At 32.5% G+C, this 27,415-nt stretch overlaps 1 protein-coding gene across 1 annotated transcript; it reads left to right on the top strand.

The window, feature by feature from the left end:
• The first annotated feature begins 1,477 nt into the window (after nucleotides 1-1,477).
• On the top strand, nucleotides 1,478-4,214 carry LOC130613596 (uncharacterized). The gene is made up of 5 exons (XM_057434918.1): nucleotides 1,478-1,733; nucleotides 2,124-2,226; nucleotides 2,319-2,335; nucleotides 3,023-3,244; nucleotides 3,516-4,214. Exons 1-5 carry the CDS (start codon nucleotides 1,478-1,480, stop codon nucleotides 3,839-3,841), a joined length of 924 nt encoding a protein of 307 aa, XP_057290901.1. The 3' UTR covers nucleotides 3,842-4,214.
• Nucleotides 4,215-27,415: the final 23,201 nt, after the last annotated feature.

Raw genomic sequence — 27,415 nt, 5'->3', positions numbered from 1 at the left:
TTTTAAGAAATATAGACCTCTCGGACGGACTTTAAGTGCTATGTCAACAATAATAAATTGGTTGAATAAAACAATGCACGTCAATACTCTCTTAGGATCTCTACGGGAGAAATTTGGGAAAGGTTTCATTGCTTAAAAATAGTTTTTACAAGTTGGTTTCTAAATAAATCTTTGGAAAGATCTGTTAGATGGATGCGTTTTTAAAAAAAAATCGAAAATTGTGAATTTATTTTTCATTTTATTTTAGATTCTATTTGTTTCCTTTTCACCACCTGAAATTTAATAAGGAGTGAAATAAAATGTCCATGCGACAGATTTTTCGATATTTTGAAAACATTTATCAAAGATGTTTCACAAATCGAGAATTTTTACACTAAACGTCGAACTGATATTTATATCCACCAACCCCTTCCCTGCAACACCTGGTTTTCACAATACCTCAATAATTCAAGAAAATGAAAAACGCTCTTTCATTCTTTCAACTTTCAGTTGTTACAGAAAAGCTTTCAGTAACCAGTAAAAGAGACCACTTGTGTTGGAACAACATGGTAGTAGCTTTATTAGATCGCAATTTTAGTATCTACTATTATGTTGCAATATCTAAGAAAAATTAGAGATTTCAAGTCTCTATTTTTTTATCAGAAAAATACCAGAACTTTGACAATCATGTTTTACCAAGTATTATAAAATTAAATTGAAAGCATGCACTAGCAGGTATTATACAGTAAGTGGAATGCTTTGCCGATAGGTAATCAAAGTAAATGGCATTTAAAACGCATTATGTGAATTGGAACAATAGCTACAATACTAAAAATATTTTTATTATTATCTCTACTTCTTTATCACTTGTAGTAGAGTCGGTCTAGAAAGGACTTAGCGAATGTCATAAAATAACTAACACAAAATATATATTTCTTTCCTCAATATATGTCCTACAAATAATATATAAATCTAAGGGGGGGGGGAAGGGTTAATTCTATTGACGATACACCGGTAAAAAGACTAGGACACATGTTAAAGGCGCGTCAAATAAACAAAATAAATTCATTCATTACAAACTGTAAAAGCTTTTAGAATTCGGGCTTTTGCTGATTTCGGTTACGAAATCGATAAAAACAATTAATCTAAAGAAACCAAAAACTCCTAGGGCAGCGATGAGAAAATTATGTATAATAAAAATCAGTTTAAAATGTGTGTATAATAATTCAAAGTGTAAATATTTATGGAGACATACTTGGAAATTTTGTCCATTGTCCACAAATATTTCGTCAAAAAAAGATGGTAGATTAGTTTGAATTACATCGTAAATACTAAATTAGTTACTGTGGTTCTTTAATATCGTTATTTATTTTAAAAAAATTCCCGTTGCTATGATGCAACGAAGGAAGTCTAGCGATAAGGATTTCCCTGAAAGCTTTGGACACGGACATAAACTGTTATTTTATGTATGAATGTAGAACACATAGCCAAGCTAATCATGGCTGCTGTTCTTCTCTTGTTGTTTACCATGCTAAAATTATCAGCTGGTTTAAAGTATGAAGTAATACGAACTAGATCTGGATCTGATAAGATAATTTTTAAAACAAACAAAACTGGTATCTGCACGAAATACGGTGCAACATATTTTGCGAAGACAGAAGAAACAACCACATGCATCTGCTCACCAGGAACGACATTTTATAGCGTGCATTCTGAGTTACCTGCTTGTCATTCATCCAGTGCTAATAACTTAGGTAAAATTTACATAACTTCTGCGTTTGTTAGTTGTTTTAGCTTTAAGAAAGTGTTACTTTTGTAAAAGGATAGATAGCTGTAACTGTTCAATGTAGTCGTAAAAAACTATTATGTAACATCCATAAATTCAAGTTAAAATTGATCAATGTTAACTGGTAGCTCTTTTTTCTTACCATATTTTCTTAGTAATTTTTTCCACGAATTCAATGCATTTCTTACAACTTAAGGTTACTTTATTTTTCCAGCTGATGAGAATTGAGATTATAATATACAAAATATAATCAGTAGTAGCGTATATAGTAGTAAAAATATGTCCTCTGTTTCTTCCGGTTAAACATAAGATATTCCCTGTCACATTTTTGCTAAAACTATTCATTTTATATTCTCAGGGTGTGGTTGCGTTGGAAAATGTATGTCTCTTATCACAGCAGAACTGTCAATGAATAGAATATTCCCTAAGCCGGTAGTGTGGTGTAATCAGACTAAACCAAGGTATACAATTAAAAAGTGGACAAATAGTGGATGGAAGAACTTTGTAAGAGCTGATGATATGTCGATCACATATTCTGTAGAGAATGATAAAGGAGTTTTAAGGTTTCGAGTAAGTAAGCTATAGTAAAATATAACGTTGAGAAAATATTGCATGTTGTTATGTAAAACGTCTACTTTGTTGGTAAGAAAACAAAGCAAAAATGTAGCCATCTTAACCGTCATTACACTAATTTATATTTTTCTTTTTTCAAAATGTTATCTTCCCCGTCTTAAAAACAATTTAACAAAACTTCTGAAGAGAGTATATTTTCTCAACAAATTTTTACCTTGAATTTTAGTGGAAAGTCGACGGTTTTAGTGTTATATCAAGCTACAGTGGAAATCTATTTTTTATTACTGCGTTCTGTGGAGTGAAAAGGCACTGTTTTTTGGCAAAATCACCTAGTGTAACAAAACGTAAGAACGTTTTTTTTCACTCTTTAATGTTATTCTAGATCAGATCCAACTTGTTTACCTTAATTCCTCCTTGTTTTTACACCGGTAACGTTTGAGCTATTAAACTAATCATTAATTAATTACTAAAACTGTCAATTAATTAATGTCCATTAACGCTAAGATGTAATGACGGAAGTTTAACTATAAGAACATAAGTTTTTTTTTGTCATTTACACTATCTAGGCACAAAACTTCTTTTGCCAAAAGGAATAAACAATGCAAAAAGAGTTAAGAAATCATGTAGACAGAAGACCAAACAAAATCAAGATTATTTTTATTGTTTCTTACCTTACCTTTTTAGAAAAGTCAATTGCTCCACCTTACGAAATAATACGACAGCAATCTGAGCCTGACAAAGTCGTCTTTAAAACAAGCCAATCTGATATTTGTAAGACATATGGTGCAACATATTTTGCAAAGACAGTAGAAACAATCACATGTGTCTGCTCACCAGGAACTACATTCTATAGCGTGCATACAGAGTTACCTGCTTGTCACTCATCCAGTGCTGACAATTTGGGAGGTAAAATTTTACCACATATACATCTCTTTTATGTTGCGCTTTCGGTAAAGTAAAGTTACAGGAGACATGAAAGGGCATCGTTTCTTTACGTAGGAATAACAAATTTATGTACAAATTGATGCGTTTTACCCTGGCAATAACAAAATCACACCGGCAAGTATAAAAAAATAGAATTGAAAATATGAAAAAGACATTTGGATAAAAGTATGTGTTTTCAAGTTTGGAAAATACAACGACACTCCTAAAAAAAGTTTTGTATTCATATTTTCAGGTTGTGGCTGTATTGGACAATGCATGGGTCTAATTACACCAGAGTTGTCGATGAATAGAATTTTTCCATCGCCGGTAGTTTGGTATAACCGCACACAGCCTAAATACATAATTAAAAAATGGGCAATGGATGGGTGGAAAGACTTTTCACGACCAAATGATATGTCGCTAACATATTCAGTGGAAGAGGGAAAAGGAGTATTGAGATTCCGTGTAAGCAGTCCTGTCTTTGTGTCTTTGACGATTTCACAATTTACTTTGATTAGAGAAATAAAAAATAAATTTACTTTCTTTTTTTCTTTTCTTTTTTACGAATGTTTTTATTAATACATGTTGTTTATCTCTAGGGATTTTATAGTCGTACAACAACGCAGCAAATGCGATACACTTTTATTTACTTTGTTGTTGCGACAAGCGGGTGATTGTTTTCCGGAAGACGACAACAATTATGATATTATGTCAAAATCTCTGATACTGGAGCGGAAATCTTTTGTTAGAGCGTTCTCTTCCAATGCGGGAGGTCTTGGTTTCAATTTCAGGCCGAGTCATGCCAGAGACTGTAAAAGTGTGAATCTATTCTTTCTGCTTAGCGTTTAGCATGATAAAAAGATTGATAACTTAGGCGGTTATCTAGTTGAAGGATTACTTTCGTAGCTCAATGGAAGCTTTAATTGCGCTAGGACCCCCTTTGCACGACCCTCGTTGATAGCATTGCCACTAGGAACTGAAAAGGCCATCCTGTGTAAACAATTTCATATAATGTGCCGTGCCAATTATTTGAACCAAACCAACATCTTCCCGGCATTCGGGGAGGGAGAATGTTGGACGTTGTTACATTGATTTTGTCTGCGATTGTAGTATTTAGTTGGGAATTTTATAATTAGGAGTATTATTTGAAAGGTTGTTAGTTATTTTCCTGCCATTCTTTTTATGTTTTGATAATGCTAAAGATAATGGTAATGGTAGTTATTCGGCTTTCTAATATTTATAGTCTTATTGTTTTGTGATTGACCCATCATTAATTGGATATTTCTCTTTAATTTTAGTGGAAAGTTGACGGATTCAGTGTTATATCAAGCTACAGTGGAAATCTATTTTTTATTACTGCGTTCTGTGGAGTGAAGAAGAATTGTTTTTTGGCAAAATCTCCAGGAAAAACGACATGTGAGTTACTTTGGCTTTGGAAAACAGTTTTTCCCCTTTAATTTGTTAATAATTAGCAGCTGCTATTTAATTTAACGTGGTCACTGAAACGATCTTCATCTAGCAGAATAATAGCTTCAGGAAACATGTGACTATAAAAGTTTCGCATTATAAGGTGATATTGAACTGGAATGTCGTCCCCAGCCCTTCCTATCATCGTTGCCGTCCCTTCCAACAATCCTAGTCATGAGAGTAAGGTGATTGGGATCAATTTTGCGGAATATCAATTTCATTTATAGATGTTTAATTAGGCAAATTATGTAATCATGAAACAATTAGAATATGTAACGAAAGTTTAGTGTCCTATGACATTTTTTGTAATAATCTGAATGACGCTATTCCATAATGCTCAAAATTTCGATGACGATGTTCAGATAAGTGTTTTTTTTTTTGCAAAAATGTTTGGAGGAAACTTTTATCACCGTTTATCAAGCATATGCATATATGCTAACAGAACTTTCCGAATACATCTCAAGAAAGATATGTGCGTTTCTTGTAATTTTTTCACAAAATGCTGACACTAGTAAAAAATTTATTTAACTGACGCTAATATTGCAAAATTGCGCCAATATAACCTTATCTTAGAAAGCCAAAAAACTTTAAGAGTTTTTTCTAGTGTCGCAATTTTTGTTAGAATATGCTCTATAGAAATATTAAAGATGAAATTAGACAAAAACTTTAAGAATAACCTAATATATACTTTTTCTCAGGTTTTATGTTAACTATTGTGCTGACAAAACCTCATTTTCTGTCTGTCAGTTGAATTGGACTGGTTAAACAACAGCAATTTAGGGGGATGATTTCTTCACTAGTTTGCATTCTAAGATCTTTCAATGTTAACTCTCCTAATAATACGCTCCTGAGAATATTCCTATTGAAACGAAAAAACACTATTCTGATAAAAAAGCGTATACTTTGTAAAAAAATCGTAAAAAATGGTTAACACATTTATAATATCTGTAAGATCGCACAGAACATCTTTACTTAATTCGGTATTCCTCTTCACCATTGTCAGGAATCTCTGGGAAGGTAAGACAGACAGTAGTTGTCTTTTATGAAACTTTTATTATGAAACATTATGTGTCTTTTAGGATTATTGTCAATTACTCTTTTTTGTTAGACAATAGAATTCATCCCATTACAAAAGTAAATCCGGAAGCAAGAAAAACCCCATCAGTATTAGAGTCAACAAAATCATCCACTATCGACGCTAAAACGGTAAATGTGCAACGCGAATCACCACAAAAAGATTCGAAAGAAAAATCGCAAACTTTCATTCTAATTGCTATTGTTTCTGGTGTATTTTTTTTAATCATCATCCTTGCAATACTGGTGGTGATAATTTACAGGTAAGATTGTTTTTTTGTTGAAGCAATATTTGGTATCTCTCTTGGATCTTTATTATTTTCTCTTCTCTTTCCTGTCGTTTTTGGCAAACAGCTTTGCTTGTGAAATATTGTTAGGATGTTTTTGTCGTAGTTTTATGAACTTCACAGGGAGCCGGATGAAATAAATTTTAAACTAAAATAGGCTATAAATACTTTTATTTTAGCAAACTTGAGTACTAATTGGCGTGCAGTTTTAACTTTGAAAAAGTAAAGGATCTCTCTAAAACTAAAACATAAAGAGATTCTTATTTAAAACTGATAATATCTTGCGATCCTACGACAACTTCCACGACATGTCTAGTATTTTCTGCCCGACTCAGTGGGCAGCATAAGACAACTTTTCTTCTTTACCACAGGATCTACATAGTAATAACTGTGTTGTCTTTATAAATTTTGACGCCTTGAATAGTTGACCCATACATGCAATAAAAGTTTCCGAAATTACATTTTTTCATAATGACTTTAAAATCATATTCTGCATCATTGTATTTTATAAATTGTTAACTTAAAGCGACACGTAAAAATGCTGTTTTGGTGGTATTAATGTTACGGTAAAAGTCTTCTTAATTTTCGACTTGTACTAATTATCCTCGGTTTTTAAGCAGAGAGCAATTAGTACAAAATTACCTTTTAAGAGGTAGTTTCTCCCTTTGAATCAAAAGACTCCTCTTTATTTTAACAAAAACGAGAATGAGTTTTCCATTATATTTATTTAATTAAATTTATCTTGCGCACGTTCACGATTGTTATATAGTTTTTGTTTTTTCTTAATGATCTATAAAGTTGTGTATATATAGAGAGAACAGAATTGTAATTCGTATGCGTGATCATGGTTGCAGTATACAGCCGAAAGCACTTTGTAATAGGTTCTCTTTATTTAAGTATGATAAAAACTAAATTTGTCTCAAAAACAATAAACACTAAACCTTGTTCATACCATAGTTTTGCAACTATCTATCTCCATGCGTTCTCTTTTCTGTCTTTCTCTTTATTTCCATTGTCAGTTTTATCACAGAGACAGAGGTAGAGTCTATCCAGCTCAGACAGTGCTTCTCTGATACTATTCCTATATCATTATTTTCGTTTTATGTCACTGTCGTTTTTTTACTTACTCGTGCAATGTTCTTATAAAATTCACTCTCACTTTGAGCGTTGGCGGCAAAAACAAAAGATTCCTCTGATGTTGAATAAGCTCATACTAAACGCATGATTTTAATATCAAAACGTTTTGATATTAAACGCATGCATAACCATATGTTTATTGCATGTAAAATCGTCATGCGCTAATTTTTAGCATTCTCACCTATTATTTTAACTTTAACACTTTTAGAAAAAACATATGTTTATCAATAAACGCATTGGTGGGAACCAGGCTTAAGAAATAACCATTGATGTTACATGGTCACACCCTAAAAGATGATCTAAAATAGAAACTTGAGGAAGGAATTCTGCGAACATTTGAAAGTTTCTTTCTTCGCAGGTAAACACGTGCAATCACGCCTAAGAACAACTATTTCGAATTCTCTTTTAGAGTGTGACCATGCACCGTTTACAACGATTACTTGGTCGTGGTTTCCACCATCAATGATTTTCTTAGTTTTTTCAAAAATCCATTCTTTAGTAAGATATATAATATCCAATAATGTTGCGATTATAGCATAGAAATATTTAAAGTAATTTGTAATTGTAGCTGATAGTCATCAATTACAACAACGCTTACCCGCGTAGATGACAGTGATCTAAGAGAGGAGCCACCTTTACTACATCAATAACGTCACCATAACTTGCCTTAATATATTAAGTTTAATTCTGATAGCCATATGTATTTAGCAACCTTTAACCCACGAAAATAGTATGATAAAAATGCAACCTGTACAAGGTAAATTTCACCGGATAAGAATTTGAGACGGACCAGATTAAATGTAGGACTTGGCGAATGTAAAAAAACAGGAAATAAAAAGTAAAATAAAAATCTACTGCACATACACATATAAAAAAAGACGAAAAGGGCTAAGGCTTTCGCAAATTGCTATATTAAGTGATAAATTGTCTTTTCAGAAAATACTTAACCAGCAGAAATACACAAACACCTTTATCTAATCAAATACCATCAACGATTACAGCAAAAGAAATATATTTTTTGTCAAGAGAAGCCGAGATGAAGTCATTCCAAAACACGACCAATCCGTATTCGTATGTTTATTCAGGATCCTCAAGGCCAATACCTCCACCACGAATTCAGGATCCAGTAAGAAAAAGTACTTCACGTGTACAAATGGATGAAGGTGAAACGGCTTTGTACGAAGTTATTGAGAGCTAGAAAAGCTGGTTTAGCTTAATGCTAATTTATAATTATATAAGATCCGGGTGTTTTATGGTTGATCAATGTAAGATTACTTAACCGTTTTCTAAATCCTAGTATTTTTTCATGTAAATCCCTTTTCATTCTTTTTCAAATTTGGCGCTCGTCTTACAACCGAGATTTGGAGATGGCGGGCGAAAAAAGACACAACGTTAAAGAAACTATTTTTTCGATAAAACCAAAATTGTCGGAGTATTACTGACATAAAGTCTATTAAACCGGCTTAGCTTGATTGTTCAATATTGGCGAAAGGCTTTTAATTTAGAAAATGTTTCGAAAGTTTGTTTCCAATAAAACTCACGAGATCCAGCTTGCTAGCTGGGCTGTGTACTATATTAGGTAGCTGCCTAGCTAGCTAACGTGACATCCTCAGACAGCTTTACTCAACCACAAATTTTTAAAGGTTTTAAATGGTTGTTATTTTCCAGATGGGTGATTTTGTTAAGAACACGTTAGAAATTGTAGGAGAGGATCTGGGTACTCTAGTTGCACACAAATGTTTCTAATATGCACAACAAATGTTCCTATTTCTAAAGTAAAAGCTAAGAATGACAGGTTGTAGTGCTAAATTTATGGATTATTCTTGGATCCAGGTTAACAAGCTTGACACTTTCTGATCTGACCAAAATGACCAATACTTAAATTCAGCATCACAATTTATGGAATCTTTCATTTTTCAAATTTATACTCGAAGTAAACTGCCCCTATTAGTAGCAAAGCATTTAATGTTTTATGATGAAATGACTATTGATGCTTTTTAATGAAATGACTACACAAATGAACTGCAGTGAAAATGGTTCACTATAGTTAAATATTACAGTGACACTCTTATAAAATTAAAAATATAACAACTCATTATAACAAGTCATTTTCTCCAAAAGTTTTTTGTTTTATTTTTTAAAATGGTCATTTCTATTTCTACCATTTCTACAATGTAAACATTTCCCATATTTTCTTCGTTATATATATATATAAACTGCCACAAGGAAAAGAAACCGTTTTTGGCAGATTCATATTTGAAGATTTTGCAAAATTTTATTTTGTAAAAGGGACAATATTTGATATCATTAAACGATATAAATAATGGGTTAAGTTAAAGCTGGTTAATTATATACGTGCACTGCAGGGTATTAATTCCAAAAACTACCATTTGTACTTGGCTAGGTATGTAAAAATATGCTGGTGGAGCATAATCACTCACTCACTGGCCTCTCTTCATTTGCCAAAAAAGCACAATGCAGGTTACATTTAAGTGCCTCATTTAGTGTACATTCCATGGGCCTGGTTAATCTATCAAATAAGCTCATCACATTTACCTACTTATATACACGAGTTCCAATGTGTACATTTTTCAAAGATTCTTGTGCATGCGCAAAAAAATCAGAAAATCGGCAGGCAAAAAATGTAGACCTTAGGTGAAGAAAGTGGAATTATGGTTAAAAACTTTTGTACTGTTTGTGTTCTAAATCTAAACTATATGCATTTTCATTTTCAAAATATTACTATACCTGAAAAAAAGTTTTAAATGAACTGCCACACGGCTTACCGTCTGCATGTTTTTGCCTGCCGATTGCGCGAGAGGTTTAGGATTTATAAAAAACACACATCACGGTGAAAGTCAGCTGCAAAACATTTAGCCTACAAAATGTTTCTTAAAAATGTGACAAATAATTTAGCTAATTTGCCCCTATAAGAATTAAAAAGAACACAGCCAGTTTGTCATCAAAATATTTATAAAAAAGCCTCAAACATTGACTATAACAACATTGAGTTTTGTACCCAAGTAGGATAATGACTTTAACAAAATCGATATATGTGGCTACTAGCTATTAGTTAAATATTCACGTTATTTAGACGGTATAAGCTCTCCAGCTAGCTAAGTACCAGTAGTTCTGCAGGGAAAAAGAAACACCGCATGTATATCAATTTAATGACATAAGTTTGCTTTAATATATTTTTTGTATCTCTTTTAATATATTTCTCAAAAACAAGCCTCTTTAAAGTCGATGCTCAACCTTAGCTAGTATTATTATCCAATCCACAAAGTAAATCAGCCACCATATTTGTTGTACTCTTGTTTACATAAAACTCCCGCGCGGGACAGAAATACATTTTTGCAGGTCAAGAACTGTTCATAAATTGTTTTTTGTATAGAATTATCATCAATTATATTTGATCCTGTTCCGAAACAAATTTCTTTTTGGAGAGATATATTCACAAAGAAAGGTTAATAAAAATTTTTGCAATATATTTAGTGTTTTCCCGCTTGGACCGATTGCAACTATCTCCATTTCTTGTTAAGAGGAATAATATTGCTCTCATGCACAAAATGGAGTAGATTTTTAATTTGTTTAAAGCATGTTTCCGAGTTTCTGTTTGTCAAAGTTCTTGTTCGTAATTATTCAATTTTTTTTCCTATTCTTTGGTTGCATCTAGACGGATGGAAAATACATCAATCATGAACCTGCATTATTATGCTAATGCCTTTACGTTAGTGCATGCACAGCACCTTTTATCTCTCACCGGTGATTATTGACGTTTATGTCAAACAAGGTCGTGGAGGTCACGTGCATGTGAAAAATCTGAGTGAACAAAAGTTTTTTTTATAAGTCCTTTTTGTCTTTCAAGAAGGACAAGGATGCGGTGGAGCAATCACTTCTTATTTATAAGCTGATTTGTTACAAATTAGAACTTAAAAAAATATTTAGACGTCTAACTTCTGTTGAAGATAACTAGAAAAAATATTCCTTTGTGTTAAATTTGCAAGGAAAATGTTATGAGGTGAAGTTGCACTCCTAACTAAACACGGTTGACACAACAGCAAAAGCTTCTGGGTAAATAGAACACAGGATAAAAACTTCTATTGCCTGTCAACTGTGGAACTAAGCCAGGTTGAGTGCCACATGAAAAAGTAAACTCAGAAAGACCCACCAAACCCAAGATAAGAAATTCTGCTTGCCTAACTAGCCTTTGAAAAATCCAAACAAATTAAAATTGCTTTACTGTTTGCAGGTCAACTTTTACTGCTTGCAGGTCAAATTTTACATAAACACTGATTCTCCGAAAGTATCTCTTTCCAACAAAGTGGCCAAAAGGCAGATTAAGTGTCATTCGCTGTTTATCTATGCCTGCCAGTGTAGAAACAAATTTCAGAGGCTGAAAAACAAAGATTGCGATGTAAGACAAGTAATTTGTTAGCATGTAATATTAGTTTAATTTTTAAAAAATGTATTTCTGACGGATTTTTGATAGTTTGAAAAAACATAAGAAACTGGGACAAAGAAGTGTAGTTCGATCTACCATGTTTTGTTACTTTTCAAAACTGCTATAAGGGTTGGATTTGCTTATTTTTTTGAGGAATAGTTTTATGAAATACTGACCTGTCGGACGGACTCGATAAGTTCCTATTTCATAATTGCTTAAACTTTAAGTGCTATGACAACAAAATTAGGCGGGTTAAATAACACAATGCACGTCAATTTTTGGATAGATGTGTTCAGAAAAAAGCAATTAAAAATTTTCAAATATTTTATTTGTTTTTATATGTTTTATTTGTTTTCCTTTCACCACCTGAAATTTAATAAGAAATGAAAAAAAACATCCGTGCAACAGATTTTTTGATATTTTGAAAACCATCTTTATTTTTAGATTAACATCTAACAATAAAGATGTCTCACAAACGAAGAACTGTAAACTATCGGTAACCAGTAAAAGAGACCACTTATGTTGAAATAACTAATATATATCTAATATTTTATTGCAATATCAAAGAAAACCTTAGATTTCAAGTCTCCATCTATTTTTATCAAAAAAATACCAAAAAGGTGCCAATTATGTTTTGCTGAATACTGAAAAACAAAGTCGTATTAAATGTAAAGCATGGATTAGCTGTTATTATACAATTAGTAGAATGCATAGCCACTACTCTGCAGAAAAAGTAGTCGTAGTAAACAGAACCGAAAATGCATTATGCAAATTGTAACATGCTACAGTACTGAAAAACTCTAATTACGAACTGTGAAAGCTTTACAATTTCGGCTCCTGCTAATGTGGGTTCCAAAGTCGACGAAGACAGTTAATGCAGATAAATAAAGCTCCTATGAGAGCTGCGGCTTTAAAAATTATAAACATTAAAGAGTTTAATTTGATCAGTTCCAAATGTAAATATTAACTTCTAAATGTCATAAGCATTTATGGAAACGAACTTGAAATCTTCTCTTCTCCTCTTTCCTCCACAAATACTTTGCCAAAGAAATGTAGATGGTTAGTTTTAATTACAACGTAAGCGCTATATAATTACTGTGTTTTTTACTATCGTTATGCACTTAAGAAAAAATCGCCGTTGCTATAAAGCACGACTTCCCTGAAAAGTTTTGACACGAACATAAAATTAGATTTTATATATAAAGGTCAAATATACAGCTAAGCTAATTATTGTTGTTCTTTTACTCTTATGCTTTGTTATGCTAAAATTATTAGCTGGTTTAAAGTACGAAGTAATACGACGTAGATCTGGATCTGATAAGATAATTTTTAAAACAAACCAAACTGGTATCTGCATGAAATACGGTGCAACATATTTTGCGAAGACCGAAGAAACAACCACATGTGTCTGCTCACCAGAAACGACATTTTATAGCGTGCATACTGAATTACCTGCTTGTCACTCATCCAGTGCTGACAATTTGGGAGGTAAAATTTACAAATCTCTGCGTTCGTTAGTTATTTAGTGCACGTAAAAAAGTGTTAGTTTTGTAGCAGGATAGTTAAGATTTTGGAGTTCTTTAGCTGTAAACTGACCAATGTAGTCGGTAAATAGTATATTCTGTAAAATCCACAACGTTTCTATTACCTTAAAAGTTTTACACTGGTAGTCCCTTTTTTTAGCATAATTATTTAGTGTTTAAGTAATTTTTTCCACGATTTCAGTGCATTTCTCACTATTTAAAGTTATTTTACTTCCCAGCTGATAAGAATTGACATTAAAATATACAAAATATAATCAGTAGCAGTGCAGAGAATAGCATGAATATGCTCTTTCTTTCCTCTGTTCCAATATGAAATACTTCTTGCAAAACTCTTGATTTTATATTCCAAGATTGCGGTTGCTCTGGAAAATGTATGTCTCTTATCACAGCAGTACTGTCAATGAATAGAAGATTATCCAGGCCGGTCGTGTTGTGTGACCAGACTAAACCAAAGTATACAATAAAAAAGTGGACAAAAAGTGGTTGGAAGAACTTTTTAAGGCCTGATGATATGTCGATCACATATTCTGTCGAGAATAATTCTGCAGTTTTTAGATATCGAGTAAGTAAAATATAGTATACCATAACGTTAAGAAAATATTGCGTGTTGTTAGGTTTTCCTTATGTGCAAAAGAATAAACTAAAAATGTGATTATTTTAACCGTCATTTCACTAATTTTTATTTTCATTTTGAAAATATTATTTTGCCTGTTTTGAAAACAGTTTAAAAAAACTTCTTAAGAGAGTCAATTTTCAAACAATTTTTACCTTTAATTCTAGTGGAAAGTTGATGGATTTAGTGTTATATCTAGCTACAGTGGAAATCTATTTTTTATCACTACGTTCTGTGGAGTGAAGTGGCATTGTTTTTTGGCAAATTCACCAGGAAAAAGGACATGTAAGCTACTTTAACTTAATTTGTTGACAATTAGTGGTTGCAATGCATTTAATGTGGTTACTGAAACGATCTTTGTTCTTATGACCTATGACATTTTTGACAGTTGTAATGATCTGAATAACGCCATTCCAAAATGCCTAAAATTTTTAAGGATTAATTTAATTAATTTAGCGTTGATTTCTTAACGATATTTTTGTTGATATAACTATGTTTTTATCAAGCATATGCATATATGCTAACAGAACTCAGAATACTCATGAATTTCGTGTTTCGTAATTTTATCATAGAAATTCTAACATTAACAAAAAATTGCATATGTAAAATTATTCTTCTAACTGCCCCTTATATTGCCTAATTACAAAAATCTAACCTTATCTTAAGAAGCCAAAAAACAGTAAGAGTTATGTCTAGTGTTGAAAATTCTTGTTTCCCATTAAGGCCATTCCGTGTAAAACAGTTTCTATAAGAATATACTCTATAGAAATATTAAATATGAAATTAGACAAAAAGGCCAGAATAACCTAAGAATATATGCTTTTTAGCAGGTTTTATTTCAACTATTCTGCTGACAAAACATCATTGTCTGTCTGTTAGTAGAAATAAGCTGCTTAAACAACAGCATTTCAGGGGTAAATTTTACACTAGTTTGCATTCTGAGATCCTTTTATCTTAATTGTGGTAACAATATATAAGGATTGCTTAAGAATATTCATGTTGAAACAAAAGAAACACTATCTTTATGAAAAAGCGTGTACTTGGTGAAAACAAGTCATAAAAGTGGTAAATGCAATCATACTATCTGTAAGACTATACAGAACATCTTTACTTGATTTGTGGTTCCTATAGACCTTTGTCAGCAAACCCTGAGAAGGCAAGACAGGGAGTAAAATTATGAAAACTAAAAGGTTTAGCACTGTAGCGGTAAATAGATGTCTTTTATAAACTTGGGGATCATTGTTAATTCCTTTTGTTTTATTAGACAATTTAATTCAACCTACTACAACAACAAAAGTAAATCCGAAGGCTAGAAAAACTTCATCAGTTTTAGCGTCAAAGAAATCATCTACTACCAAGGGTAAATTAGCAACTGTGCAACGAGAATCACTAAAAAAAGATTCGAAAGAAAAATCGCAAACTTTCATTCTAATTTTTATTGTTTCCGGTGCATTTTTTTTAATCATCATCCTCGCAATATTTGTGGTGATAATTTACAGGTAAGATTTTTTTTATTGAAGCAATATTTAGTATCTCTCTTGAATCTTTATTATTTTCTCTTCTCTTTCCTGTCATATTTGTTGTCAACTTTGTGTTTTTTTTGTGAATTGTTTTAGAACTTTTATCTGGTAAGTTATCGCACTTGTGTGCGTTGTTACAGTTTCATTAATTTCACGGGAAGCTAGATTAAATAAATCTTAAAGATGCCGCCTTAAAGAATATTGACGACTTATCCTAAAATAGCCTTTAAATATTTCTTATATTTTGCCACATTTGAGTACCGATTCGGGCAGTTTCAATTTTGAAAATATAAAGGATTTCTTTAAAACTAAGACCTAAAGAACGAGTTTCTCATTCGAAAATAATTTATGGTAACATTCTACGACAACGACATGTCCAGTACTAACGTTTCTTCAGACAACTTTTCTCCTTTAACACAGTTTTTACAACCAAATTTGTTGTCTTTATATATTATAACGATTATAACATGTCCAATAAATGTTTCCGGAATTATATCCTTTTTACAATGACTTCAAGAACACATTCCATATCATGGTATTATATAATTTTTTTGCACCGACATATGTAAATGCTGTTTTGGTGTCACAGTCTCAGTCTTCTTACGTACTTTTTTCCCATCGGAATTAACCCGGATTCAATTAGCACAAAATTGAAAAACTGTTTTAGCATGTTTTTTGTTTGCTGTATAAATCTAAAGATTTCATATTTTTTTCAAGTTTCAGGTGACGATTTCAAAAATTACATTCATTTTGTTAAAACATTTGAGAAATAGCAGCAGTACATAAAAAAAGACGAATTCAAAAAAGCTGTATTGTTAAATAAATATAATGACACTCTTATTGAGCAGCTTTCCCTATTGTATCAAGGTAAGATCTGATAGCCATGTCATGAATGTATTTCGCTACCTTTAACACACGAAAGTAGGATATGATAAAAAATTCAACCTGTATAACACAAAACTTGCCAAACAAAATGTGAAACCAGACCGGATAGGATCAATTGTAGGACGTGAGTAATGTAAATAAATGATAATAAAAAGTACATATAAAAACATACTGTCTATACACAAGAAAAGACAGATAAAGTAACGATTTTTGAAAGTAGCTATATTAAGGGATAACTTGCCTTTTTAGAAAAAGCTTAAGGAGCAGAACTACACGAAAACCTTCATCCAACCAAATACTATCAACGATTACAGAGGAAGACTAAAGGAAGATCAACTAGACCAGTGCCTTCACCAGGAATTCATGCCCCAGTGAGAAGAAGCACTTCACAGGTACAAATGGGTGATGGTGAAACGGCTGTGTACGAAGTTATTGAGAGCTAGGAAGAACTTTATGTGGTTTATTTTAATGCTAACTTGTAATCATATTAAATAGGGACGTTTTGTGGTTCACCAACACCAGAGAAGGAAAAAGGAGCCATTCGATATTGCCTGCGGGTTATAGCTACATTCTGTACAACTAGATATCAGACAAAATATATTTAATTCCCTTGGTACAGCATGTTAACACATGTCAGTTGTTTTTAACGAAGCAAAATTAAAAAAGCATTCATTGAAAAATACATATTCGTAAACTTAAGAAACTATAACAAACCAATTATAACAAAAAAAAAGTTTCTCAGTTGAAGGACTATGAAGAATGAAAACTTTTGTGTAAAAATAAGACGTGCAATATATTTGCTGACGTTTGATATTATTTAAAAGAAAATACGCAGTTTTTTAAGTGAAACTTGTCTCAACATATCTTATATCATCATCATATCAAATTATACTACGCAACGGATAGTGGTAGAACACAAATAATACCAAGATTAATAATTAAAAGCTATACTTACAAGTAACATTATCACAACAATTGCATTGTTTGTTAATAAATGCCACGGGTAAAATGATGAAAATTATCACAATTTGCTTATCAAAGGATAAAAGTAAGATAAGAAATAAAAAGACAAAATAAGAGATTAATAAAAATCATATTGCTACAGTTTTGTTCAAAATTCTTATACATCGTGATGATTTTTGTTAACTTTGATGAGATTGCATTTAGGTTTACTAAATGAAGACCTTGCCGACCGCCTCGGAATTTCACCCACTATTTGTTCCAACACTTTTATGACATGGATACAGATTTTAAGCAAAATTTTAGGCAACGCTCTTGTTGTATGCTAAGAGAAGCGATTAGAGACAGTTTACCTGATGCCTTTATTAAAACTGGACACTCGAAATGCAGAGTAATTATTTACTGTACTCAGGTGTTTATTGCAAGACCAAAATCTTTCCTAAACCAAGCAGCTAGATGGTCCTATTACGAGCACTGCAACACAATAAAAATTTTAATTGGTATATCACCTGTAGATTTCATTTCACTGTTATGGCAGTCGGGCCAGTGATCGATATATAACAAAGAATCGTGGGTTTTATAAATTGTTAGAACGGGACGACAAAGTAATAGTTGATAGAGGGTTTCAAATAAGAGAAGAACTACTGGTAAAATTTCGTAGCTTGAGTGTTCCACCTGCTGCTAGAATTAAAAGCGAGATGACATCAACTGAGTGCAAAAAGACTGAAGAAATTGCCAATCTACGAATACATGTGGAACGTGCTATTAATGGTGTGAAGTTCTACCGCATCTTGAAAACTGTTTTACCTATTACTATGATGCAGCATGCTGATGACATTGTCAATGCATCCGCTGCTTTATGTAATCTTAAGCCCAGACTTATATGTTAATAAACATGACTTTAAAAGTTATTTATTCTTTTATCTAATACATTTTGCTGTAGCTGCAAGTAATTCATTTTTTGTTGTTGTTTTCCCTTTGCACAAGTTCATTGGCATTACTTTAACAGACAAACTTAGATTTCCATGGTTGTATTATTCTTTTACTTTACTACGTGATGATCACGCAAAATTAAAATGCAAATTCCAGGACTTTCTAGGATTTATTTCCAGCATAATTTTTTTACCCTTTCGGTTTTTGGTTTACTTTTCAAAAAACTTCTCTCGAAGCTTTGTATAAAGATTCAAATATCTTGAATTGCAAAAATTTAACTAGACAAAAATTTGTTGTTGTTTCTTCTTCGACAAAGCAGTTGCCCTAAAAAGTTTTTATTTACAAACTTTCGCAACAAGAAAATGAATTCTAATGTTTACATTTTCATGAAGTTTTATTGCTGGGTTTATTTGTCTTAGCGATTTGATTGGGTCTGCATAACATTTTCATTATTAAAAAGCGTTTGAATTTTCCGCGTTGTTTCTCAGGAGTGATTTTATTTATTTTCATCCTAATTTTTTTCTATTTGCTACCTGAGGAAAATTAAATTTGATAATAAATAGAGTCAAAAACGCAGATACAGAAATAAATGTGTAAAATAAATTGTTTATTACAAACATCATTTACAATATATCGACTTCAAGTAAAAATCATTATAATACGTAACAAATTTCGATTTCAAGTTGTTCCACAATGGTTCGTCATAAACTATCGACTAGTGTACTATGAAGAGTGCCAAACAACAAAATAACAAAGTTTGTAACCAGTTACTGCTATTTCCACATAGCACTGTGTGTAACATTTGTGATTTTTATATAAAACCACCGCGTCCTTATCAACTACTAAATAGGATAGACTAACATTCGGATCGGTTGGTGACATGCTGGCAAACAACAATCACATGTAATTATTCAGTCCGGGCTTCCACCGATTGCTGGTACCAATTTTTCTAAAAATAAACCACACTCACTAAACTTTAAATTATGATGTTTTTTTTTCATTAGTTCGTAAAATGAGATTACAACCTCAATCTCCATATCCCTACCATACTTTAAGGCTGGAATGTTTGCATTCACAAAAGTTAAACCAGATACTTGTTGGTTCAATGCACACATAATCAAGCAGACACCACCACCTCTACTTATTTTTGTGGATACTTCGTGGCACATTGAGGCAGCAAATACACCTTTTCTGTAGCTAAACTATAATTCGTTAGTATTTTGGCCCTGTGTTAGTACTTCAATTTTCTTAATGTTTTCGTTTGTCAAGTTCACCTAGAACTTTTCCTAGAATTCACTTGCGTTATTCGAAATGTCTAAAAAATTCTTTTGCAGTAGGAAGGAGTTTGGGTTCTTCAGCTGGCTTGCTTAAAGTTTTAACAGAAAAGTGCACTTCTGGTTTCGGCACAGCCGTAAACAAAATACTCTCTGGGGCAATTTCTTGAACAGCATTGGCAATATAAGTGATCTGCAGCAATTTTGTGTTACATTCAACAATTGGATTGAAATTCTTTTTTGGTGTTCACACTAGAGCACGCTTTTTTTCCTCGTTGACCAAGGAACGAAAAAAGCGTGCTCTAGTGTCAACATGTCGGGACTGAATTGAACCCTCCCCCCGGGTTACTTCCATTAATAAAAAACTTGGTGGAAAAAAGTTTGATGACTTCAGCATTTTTGGTGATGATGTCATCTAATTCGGTGACATATAGAAGAAAGCACTAAATTTGAATTCTGTTAACGATTTTGAATGCGGTTTATTAACAATAATAATAGGAACACAAATTAATATAAAAATATAACCTAAGAAATCACATAAAAGCTTTTAAAAACATGAAGGAACATTTATAGCAAAATTTCGGCATAATTCCAAAAACAAAACAAAAGTTAGGAAAAGTCAGAAATTTGAAGGTGTAACTATGAACACATAAAAACGTATTAAAAAAGTGTGTGTGTGCTGAATCAGTCCCCTATCCTTGGCATGAATAGGGTTATATGAATCTGGTATAGTTCTGTTGTCAAATTTTATTTGCTTTCATAGTCCTTTTTAGTTCAAGCTGAATTTAAACAGCTTCTTTCGCAAGTTGAACTTTATTTTCTTTCGATTCTTCAACTTTCATCTTTGCTACCATATCGAAATCAATTTCTAAATATGAATACTGCAGGTTGTAGTTTGTAAATGATGTTTATACTTCGTTTGCTTAAGTCAAAATGGTCTGCGACTTTGGAATGTTTGTTTTTAATTTTAATACTTCTCTACCTCATATGCTTTTCTTCTTAAGATACTGCCATCACGATTAACTTCACTGCCACGCCAAAATTCGCATTGTTGAAATAATTTGCTCCATGTGCAGTGACAGAAGTTGTTAACACAATTTCTATATTTTTAGCCTGTTTTTCATGCGCAATTGTATAATGTTAATGCTGAATAAAGAAGCTGTAGAAACAATCAAGAAGTATATTTTGTGAGAAACAGATTCTTGATAAACGTAGCATAAAAAGCTTCAATTCTGTATCGCTATATATCTAAAATATAGAGCAGTAAAATATTTTCTTAAGGTGAACGAATCCTGTATATTTTATTTCATTTTGTTTTAATAAAGCATTATATTACACGATCTCTATTATACAGTGTGATGCTTCTATGGACAAAGGAGGAGAATTTGAGTTCCGAAACAGGGGGAAAATGAAGTCCTCTGAAATTCCTGTTTCCATTAAAAAAATATGTGCTTCATTTATTATATTATCAATGTTTCTATAGTAGTCTGTCACAAGAAATAATATTCACCGTGGCTATATTTATCTCACTAAAATTGATCTCAGCGTCATAAAACATATCCCAGAACCAACCTCAAGTTATTTGAGAAGATTTAAAGTTTGCTGATTTTGCTTGTTCAAATTTAAGCTTCAGAATTGCTCTAGAGTTTTTCCTTTTTGTGCTTTAGGTTGAAGTTGTTCTCCTTCTTGACAACGGCATGGCATTCGGCAGATATAGTAATAGAGCTTTTATGTTGAATTTAGCGCTTACTTTAATCTCAAAGCAAGAAATTCAAACCCGATGCAAAACATTTTGCAGCAAATTGACAACATACGTGGTTTCAACAGCGAGCGATTTAAATGGAATCATAAAAAGCAGCTACGTGACAAGAAGAGTAACTGTTTATGAACGAAATTCTGGTCATGAAGAACCATATCAAGTAAACTGAAGTTTGAAGTTTTGGCGGCTTTCACTGTACAAGAAATGATTTTCTCAATCATATAAATTCGTGCAACAAATTATGATCGCCCTCTGTGGGAATTAGACCTCCGTTATTTCCCACCAAGCACTGCGAAAGTTTTATCTGGTCTTCAGATTAAATTCTGTTTGCATAGGCTATTTATTTTCATTTTAGAATGTTTACCTTAGGTCTATACACAAGTAATCAATTGTACAAAGTATTAGTCATTTATAAGAAAAAGAACTTAGACCAACAGAGAAAATATGATCTGTATTTAATGTGCTTTAGCCGTGTATTTTATACGCTATGTAACCTCAAGTGAACAATTTATATTTCCATTTTTGAGCTAATAAAACGTCAGCGTTAGAACTTGAGATTTCTGTGACGTTATAATAGCAGCAGTAGTACAGCGTTTAACGGACATTTAAAAGAACAACAAACATTTTAGACTTAAAATTGAATAAGTATTTATCAAAAGCATTTTCATTTGTGGGACCTTTTCATAATTGTTGTAATCGAATAAAGCTTTTTACTTTATCAGAGTGTGCAAAGTAATGTCAATATGATTGGTTTAAAAACACATTGTATCTATTCAATGGAGGATTTACACATTGTGGAACTCGGTGCTCACCTAAGGAGAAATTTTGACGCACAACGCGCTTGCAGAATCTTTACAAATGGGCTCCTAAGTTTTCTTGTTATCTCTTCTCCTCAGTGCTTTGGCGATTCTGGGCGATTTTGCCGAGTGTAACGGTACCTATTTAACATTTCGTCCTGTTTAATATACAGTCATATACCTATAGGTTTTTGTCCGGTTCTGTTTAATCTGGTAAACTTTGCGAGAAGCACTTCTTGACAACAGAGTAGTGTTTTTCACCCTTTTTTGCTGAATTTACGGCAGTTTTTTATAACCAAATGTTAGTCACATTTAACACGATGGTTTTTTACTGCCGCTGACCGTAGCATCAACCCAAAGTCATATTTTTCTTAAGATAACTACAGGTATCTTAAGATAACTGCGTCATTGTTATTTTTAAATACCTTAGCTGGGTCTTTAGTTTCTTTCCGTTCATTAGGGCTTTAGCTATAAACAAGAGCAGAAGGATAGCTACGTGTTTGTTTATCTTGCAGTTTGACCAACAAGATATACAAGGTAAGAACTTTTTTTGCCAGCTCGAAAATAAAAACGTGTGCAACGTAAGGTAGCTCTACAGATGGCTTTCCAAATACTTGCTAAAAACAAAAAGGCATAAAATTTTGGCAAAAAAAGGCATAAAGTTAATGCTTCGCTAACTTAGCCAGCTCTTCGGAGTGTAGGAGTATAATGTTCAGTAGGGTTAAAAGTTTTCCAAGGGTTTTGAATAGCTGCATGACATTTTAAGCAAAAGGCATTTTATAACCTCTGAAGTTTTTAGGAAATATATATATTTTTAGCCTTAAGAACTACCTAGATAGCTACGTACTTGCATTTTTAAATTCTTTTTCTTAAAAGTTGTAAAAGAACTGTTTACCTATTACTGTTTTAGAATTTTTAATTTTCTTCGAAAATATTTTATCTTCCTCTTTTAAAATGCCTAAATTCCAACAGGTAAAAAGTGTACTTAATAAAATATTGCTTGTTGTGCTAATATTTTCAGACAGGTCCAAAAATGCCCTATATAAATCAAAACTTTTCCATTTACCTTTGTTATTTCACTTTTAAATTCTAGGAAATTGACCCAAAAAAGTGCATTTATGGCTAAATTCTTGCTTATTTCATTTTTTAAATTGTTAACTGTTAAATGAGAAATTAAAAGTCTTCAAACACAAAACAATAAATTTAAGGTAGCAACAGCAATCCTCCTGAAAATTCAAGCAAACTCAACAAAGTTTCAGTACGAAAATTCATGCAAACTTAAACAAAGTTCCAGTACGAAAATTTAAGCAAACTTAACAAAGTTCGAGTACGAAAATTCATGCAAACTTAACAAAGTTCCAGTACGAAATCTTAAGCAAACTTAACAAAGTTTCAGTACGAAAAGGCTTAAGCCCTAACTAACTTGCTTTCTTTTGCTCGGAGTGATAAAATATACATGTATTTATCAGCTGATGAAAAACATGGAAGGGTATTTAGTTTTATATAACTTGTGCATTAAATGTCATTTTGATTTGTCTGTTTCATAGCACTTTCAAATTGACCCTTAATTCAATTATTATAAGCACCAGTTTAAAGCTTGTGCTGAAGTGGTATTCTTGTTCCTTTTATAGGAATTCTTTCTTTCCAGATCAGCTATAATCAGCGTAGCCACCATCAGCATTTTTCAAACATGTGCAAGAGAGTTAGTTGGAAGCCGTATATTCTGCAACATTCAAATCTCATCATTTATTATTTAGGAACTAGTGTATAAACCCCGTGGATAAATCCACTTAGGCAAAAGGTCAATAAAAAGAAAGTTGTTTTAGATGTTTTGCTGACGTCAACAGTGCAGTGCAGATAAAAAAAACATTGCGAAATTTGTTTATTCTTTGTCTGTAATGTGTAGAGGTTGAAACACTGGTCAAAATAACGTACAGAATCATATGTTCTCGACGAACGCCTAATGAGATATCAGGGATTAAAAATTTTGCTGACGTCAGCAAAGAACCGTCAAAACCCTGAATATTTTTTTAGAAATTAGTATACCTGTTGCCTCTATCGCATAGATCTTGAAACGCTGATCAAGAAAATGTATAAGATGATGTACCTTTGAGAAACGGTTGCAGAAATATTAGGGTTTAAAGGTTCTTTGATGACGTCATCAACCCGTCCATTCCGAAACGGTTTCCGGGATCCGGGTTTGGGAAAATTACCCAAATTGATCCTAGGTGGTCCCTAGTTACCCACGCCGTGAAAAATCATTGACGTCACCACCTCGTTTCCAAGTTATTTGGCCTCAAAGTTTTAGGTGCACTGTAATGGTTTCATTAATTTAATATAGGATATTGACGTTAAAGTAGTGTTATTTTCGTCGCGCCGTAACGTCAGAAAATTTGACATATTAGAAATGCATTTTTCGGCAACATCAAAGGAAATTGAAGACATCCACTTTGCCTTTCACAGACACACAGACAGACACACTTAGCGTATTATTATATAGACTAGTTGTTAGCCCGTGGAAAAATCCACGGGTTCGCCCGTCGCAGCTAACCTACCATCTTGCATGACACACAGACGGACAGACGGACGGACAGACGTATACAGGCATTATAATGTAGATAATCGATGGCCCGGAGAAAAATCCACGGGTCTGCCCATCCTTTTTATACCACTTAAGCGTGTCTCGCGTTTGGCTTACCCCAGTGTCGAAACGTCGGGGTAAGCCAAAGTCAAGGTGTGACCTGACATTGAACACTCTGTGGAACGCTTAATAAGAGCCGTAAACTGTGCCACACGATCAGGTGGAGCGCTTTAGTACAGGTATACAGTATGTCGTAAATTAAGTGAAGCGCATACACCATTATAGTCTTGCGACTGTAACATATTTTTCAAAAAATATTTCCGCAACGATAGCTGAAATAAAAACACAGTTTACAAACAACAGTCGGTACCCCATCATAGCAAAAACAATCAGTCAATATTATTTTATTTTGCAGAATAAGTTTTTGTGAAGTTAAAAAAATTATCGTGACACTGAGCTAAGCGCTTACTACAGTTAAACCATGTCGCACATGCGTATAGGAATAATACACCTTTGGAAAAAACTTTCTCACAGACTCTGTTTAAAAAAAAACACAACAGGGCTGATCAGTTAGTCCAGGTAAACATTGTTGCACATCCGTACAGACAGAGAAAGTTTAAAAATGAATTGTCACATTGGGTTGACCCCTTAAGTCAGGTAAACCACGTTGTACATGGTGCATAGGCGTAACAGCCTTTACCAAAAACAAAAGTCTGTTGTTAACACTGGGCTAACCGCTTAGTATAGTTAAACTGAGTTGAACAGGCGTATAGGCGTAATACCCCTTTTCCAAAAAAAATTCATTGCAACTTCGGTTTTAATGAAAACACAAGGAACAGCCTGTCATTACCGGTTCAGCTAAAATAATCTGTCAGTCATTTTATTTGCACAAAAAGCTTTCAGGAAAAAATAATAAAAGATGTAGCTACCTAGCTAACTGCATTTAGCATAACACTTTTTGTTTAAGAATTGTTGTAGCCAAACTGCATTTTTATACTCTCAATTTTTGCCAAAGATAGGAGCTAACTAAATGGCTACAGTCACAACACAAAAATAAATGGTGGGTAAGATAAAAAGATGTTATACCATACAGAATAGTAATAAGTAAGGTTCTAGCTAGCTAGCTAGCCTTCAAAATCTTCGTTCCTAGCCAAAAATCCTAAAACTGTTGCGTTTAAGATGTGTACGTGACTAAAAACGTGACAATATATTTATCTTAACATTTTTTAGAACATACATAAAAACAATATTACGAAAATAAAAAGCTTATAGAAGACGAAACAGACTTACAAACAGCACTGACCACCATTACTTTAATAACTAAAATGGCCATCATGTTTCGGTCCTCATGTTTCTTCGTTGGCATGCCCAGGCCGCGAAAGTTTTGGATTGGTTTTTTAAACAATTAAGCGTTGTGATTGGTGTATTATGTGCGAGCGGTCAAAACAAAGTCAGTAAAACTATCAGTAAACTGTCCCATTTGTTTTCTGTAGCTTCTGAGCGAAAACGGCGATTGAGTTCACGGGGGTAATTATTATTAAAAATGGCGTATTAAAATAATGCATTCATTTTTATCACTAAATTTATTTCTCTTACTTATGGCAATTAATTAAAGTAATTCAATTAATTAAAGAAATAAATTAATTTTTAGAATTTATTTTAATCAATAATAAGATTTGCGATTGAACAACCCCCTGTTTTCTAAAAATTCGCGGAAAGATCAAAGGAATATCGGTAACCCTTTTGAACAGACAGACAGACGACGGCTATTATTATAGAGACTATTGACATGTTAAACTACTTAATTATTTTTGATTGCATTTAAACATTAATATATGCTCACTTCTTATTAAAATTATTTTTGTGCAATTGATTTTCATTAAATTTGCATGAAAGGTATTACATTGAGGAACTTACAAAATCTTCCAGATTGTTTTTTAAACTGTTTTATGCTTTTTAGAATGCTATAAAGATATAAATGCAAATGTAATTTTTATTTATTATTTACATTGTATGTAATTTAGCTATGATTTCTAAAATACATGATATTTACAGTACTAATTATTAATCTAGTTTTAAGTGTTTTAATGAGAATTCCCCATATTCCTTGGGTTCAAGGTCTACCATAAATAGTGTACTGAAATTTATTTTATGTAGCTGTCTGTTTCGATTTTTTTCAATTGTTGTTATAATTGGTAAGCATTGGCAATTTGATCAATTTGACTGTGATCTTTAGTTTGTCCATGCTACATCTAAAATTCCTTTTTCTTAATGTAATCGTCTCAAAGTTTTAAAGTAATATAAGCAGAAGAAAAGTTGCTTGTTTATTAATGTAAGGCTCGATTAAAAAAGCAGTACCTTGCTTTTAATTCTGTATTTTATAGGTTTCGATCTAATTTGACAAAAACACCTAGTTTTTTACAGAATGGTAGTAACTGAAAAACTTAAAAAAGATCTATAAAGCTCCCTGCAAAGAAATCTTCACTGCAAAAATAGGTAAATTGGCATTTGCACCCCCTACATCCCCAGCAGTACGCGCGTGTTTAGCTTCGCAAGAGATACAATTGCGATGGTTTAATGTTTTTTCTCACAAAAAATACAGCATAAAATAGCATGCAAATACTTTTTATCTATAAAGCAAAGCTATAAATCTCACCGAAAGATTTACTAATATGTTTTCATGTTCAGAGTAGCTCATGGTCCGAGCGGTTTATAACCGAGTAACAAAGTAAATAAAGAATATGTTCAATGTTAACAAAAGACAGGATATTGATTGACTAATATGCTTATCCCCCGGTTACTTATAGATATAGCTCATAACACCATAAAAAGCCTATGAATAGTTATATTTCAGCAAAAAGACATGACCAGAAAGCTA

Source organism: Hydractinia symbiolongicarpus, chromosome 11 (assembly GCF_029227915.1).
Source record: "Hydractinia symbiolongicarpus strain clone_291-10 chromosome 11, HSymV2.1, whole genome shotgun sequence".
NCBI lineage: Eukaryota > Metazoa > Cnidaria > Hydrozoa > Anthoathecata > Hydractiniidae > Hydractinia > Hydractinia symbiolongicarpus.
The sequence above is the reverse complement of the archived record's forward strand: the minus strand, read 5'-3'. Positions and strand labels throughout refer to the sequence as shown.

Excerpts from the sequence above, each read along its gene's own strand:
- LOC130613596 (XM_057434918.1), top strand. The coding sequence starts at position 1,478 with ATGGCTGCTGTTCTTCTCTTGTTGTTTACCATGCTAAAATTATCAGCT. Across the intron at positions 1,734-2,123 it reads ATCCAGTGCTAATAACTTAG|GGTGTGGTTGCGTTGGAAAA; the intron begins GTAAAATTTACA and ends TTATATTCTCAG. Across the intron at positions 3,245-3,515 it reads CAGTGCTGACAATTTGGGAG|GTTGTGGCTGTATTGGACAA; the intron begins GTAAAATTTTAC and ends TCATATTTTCAG.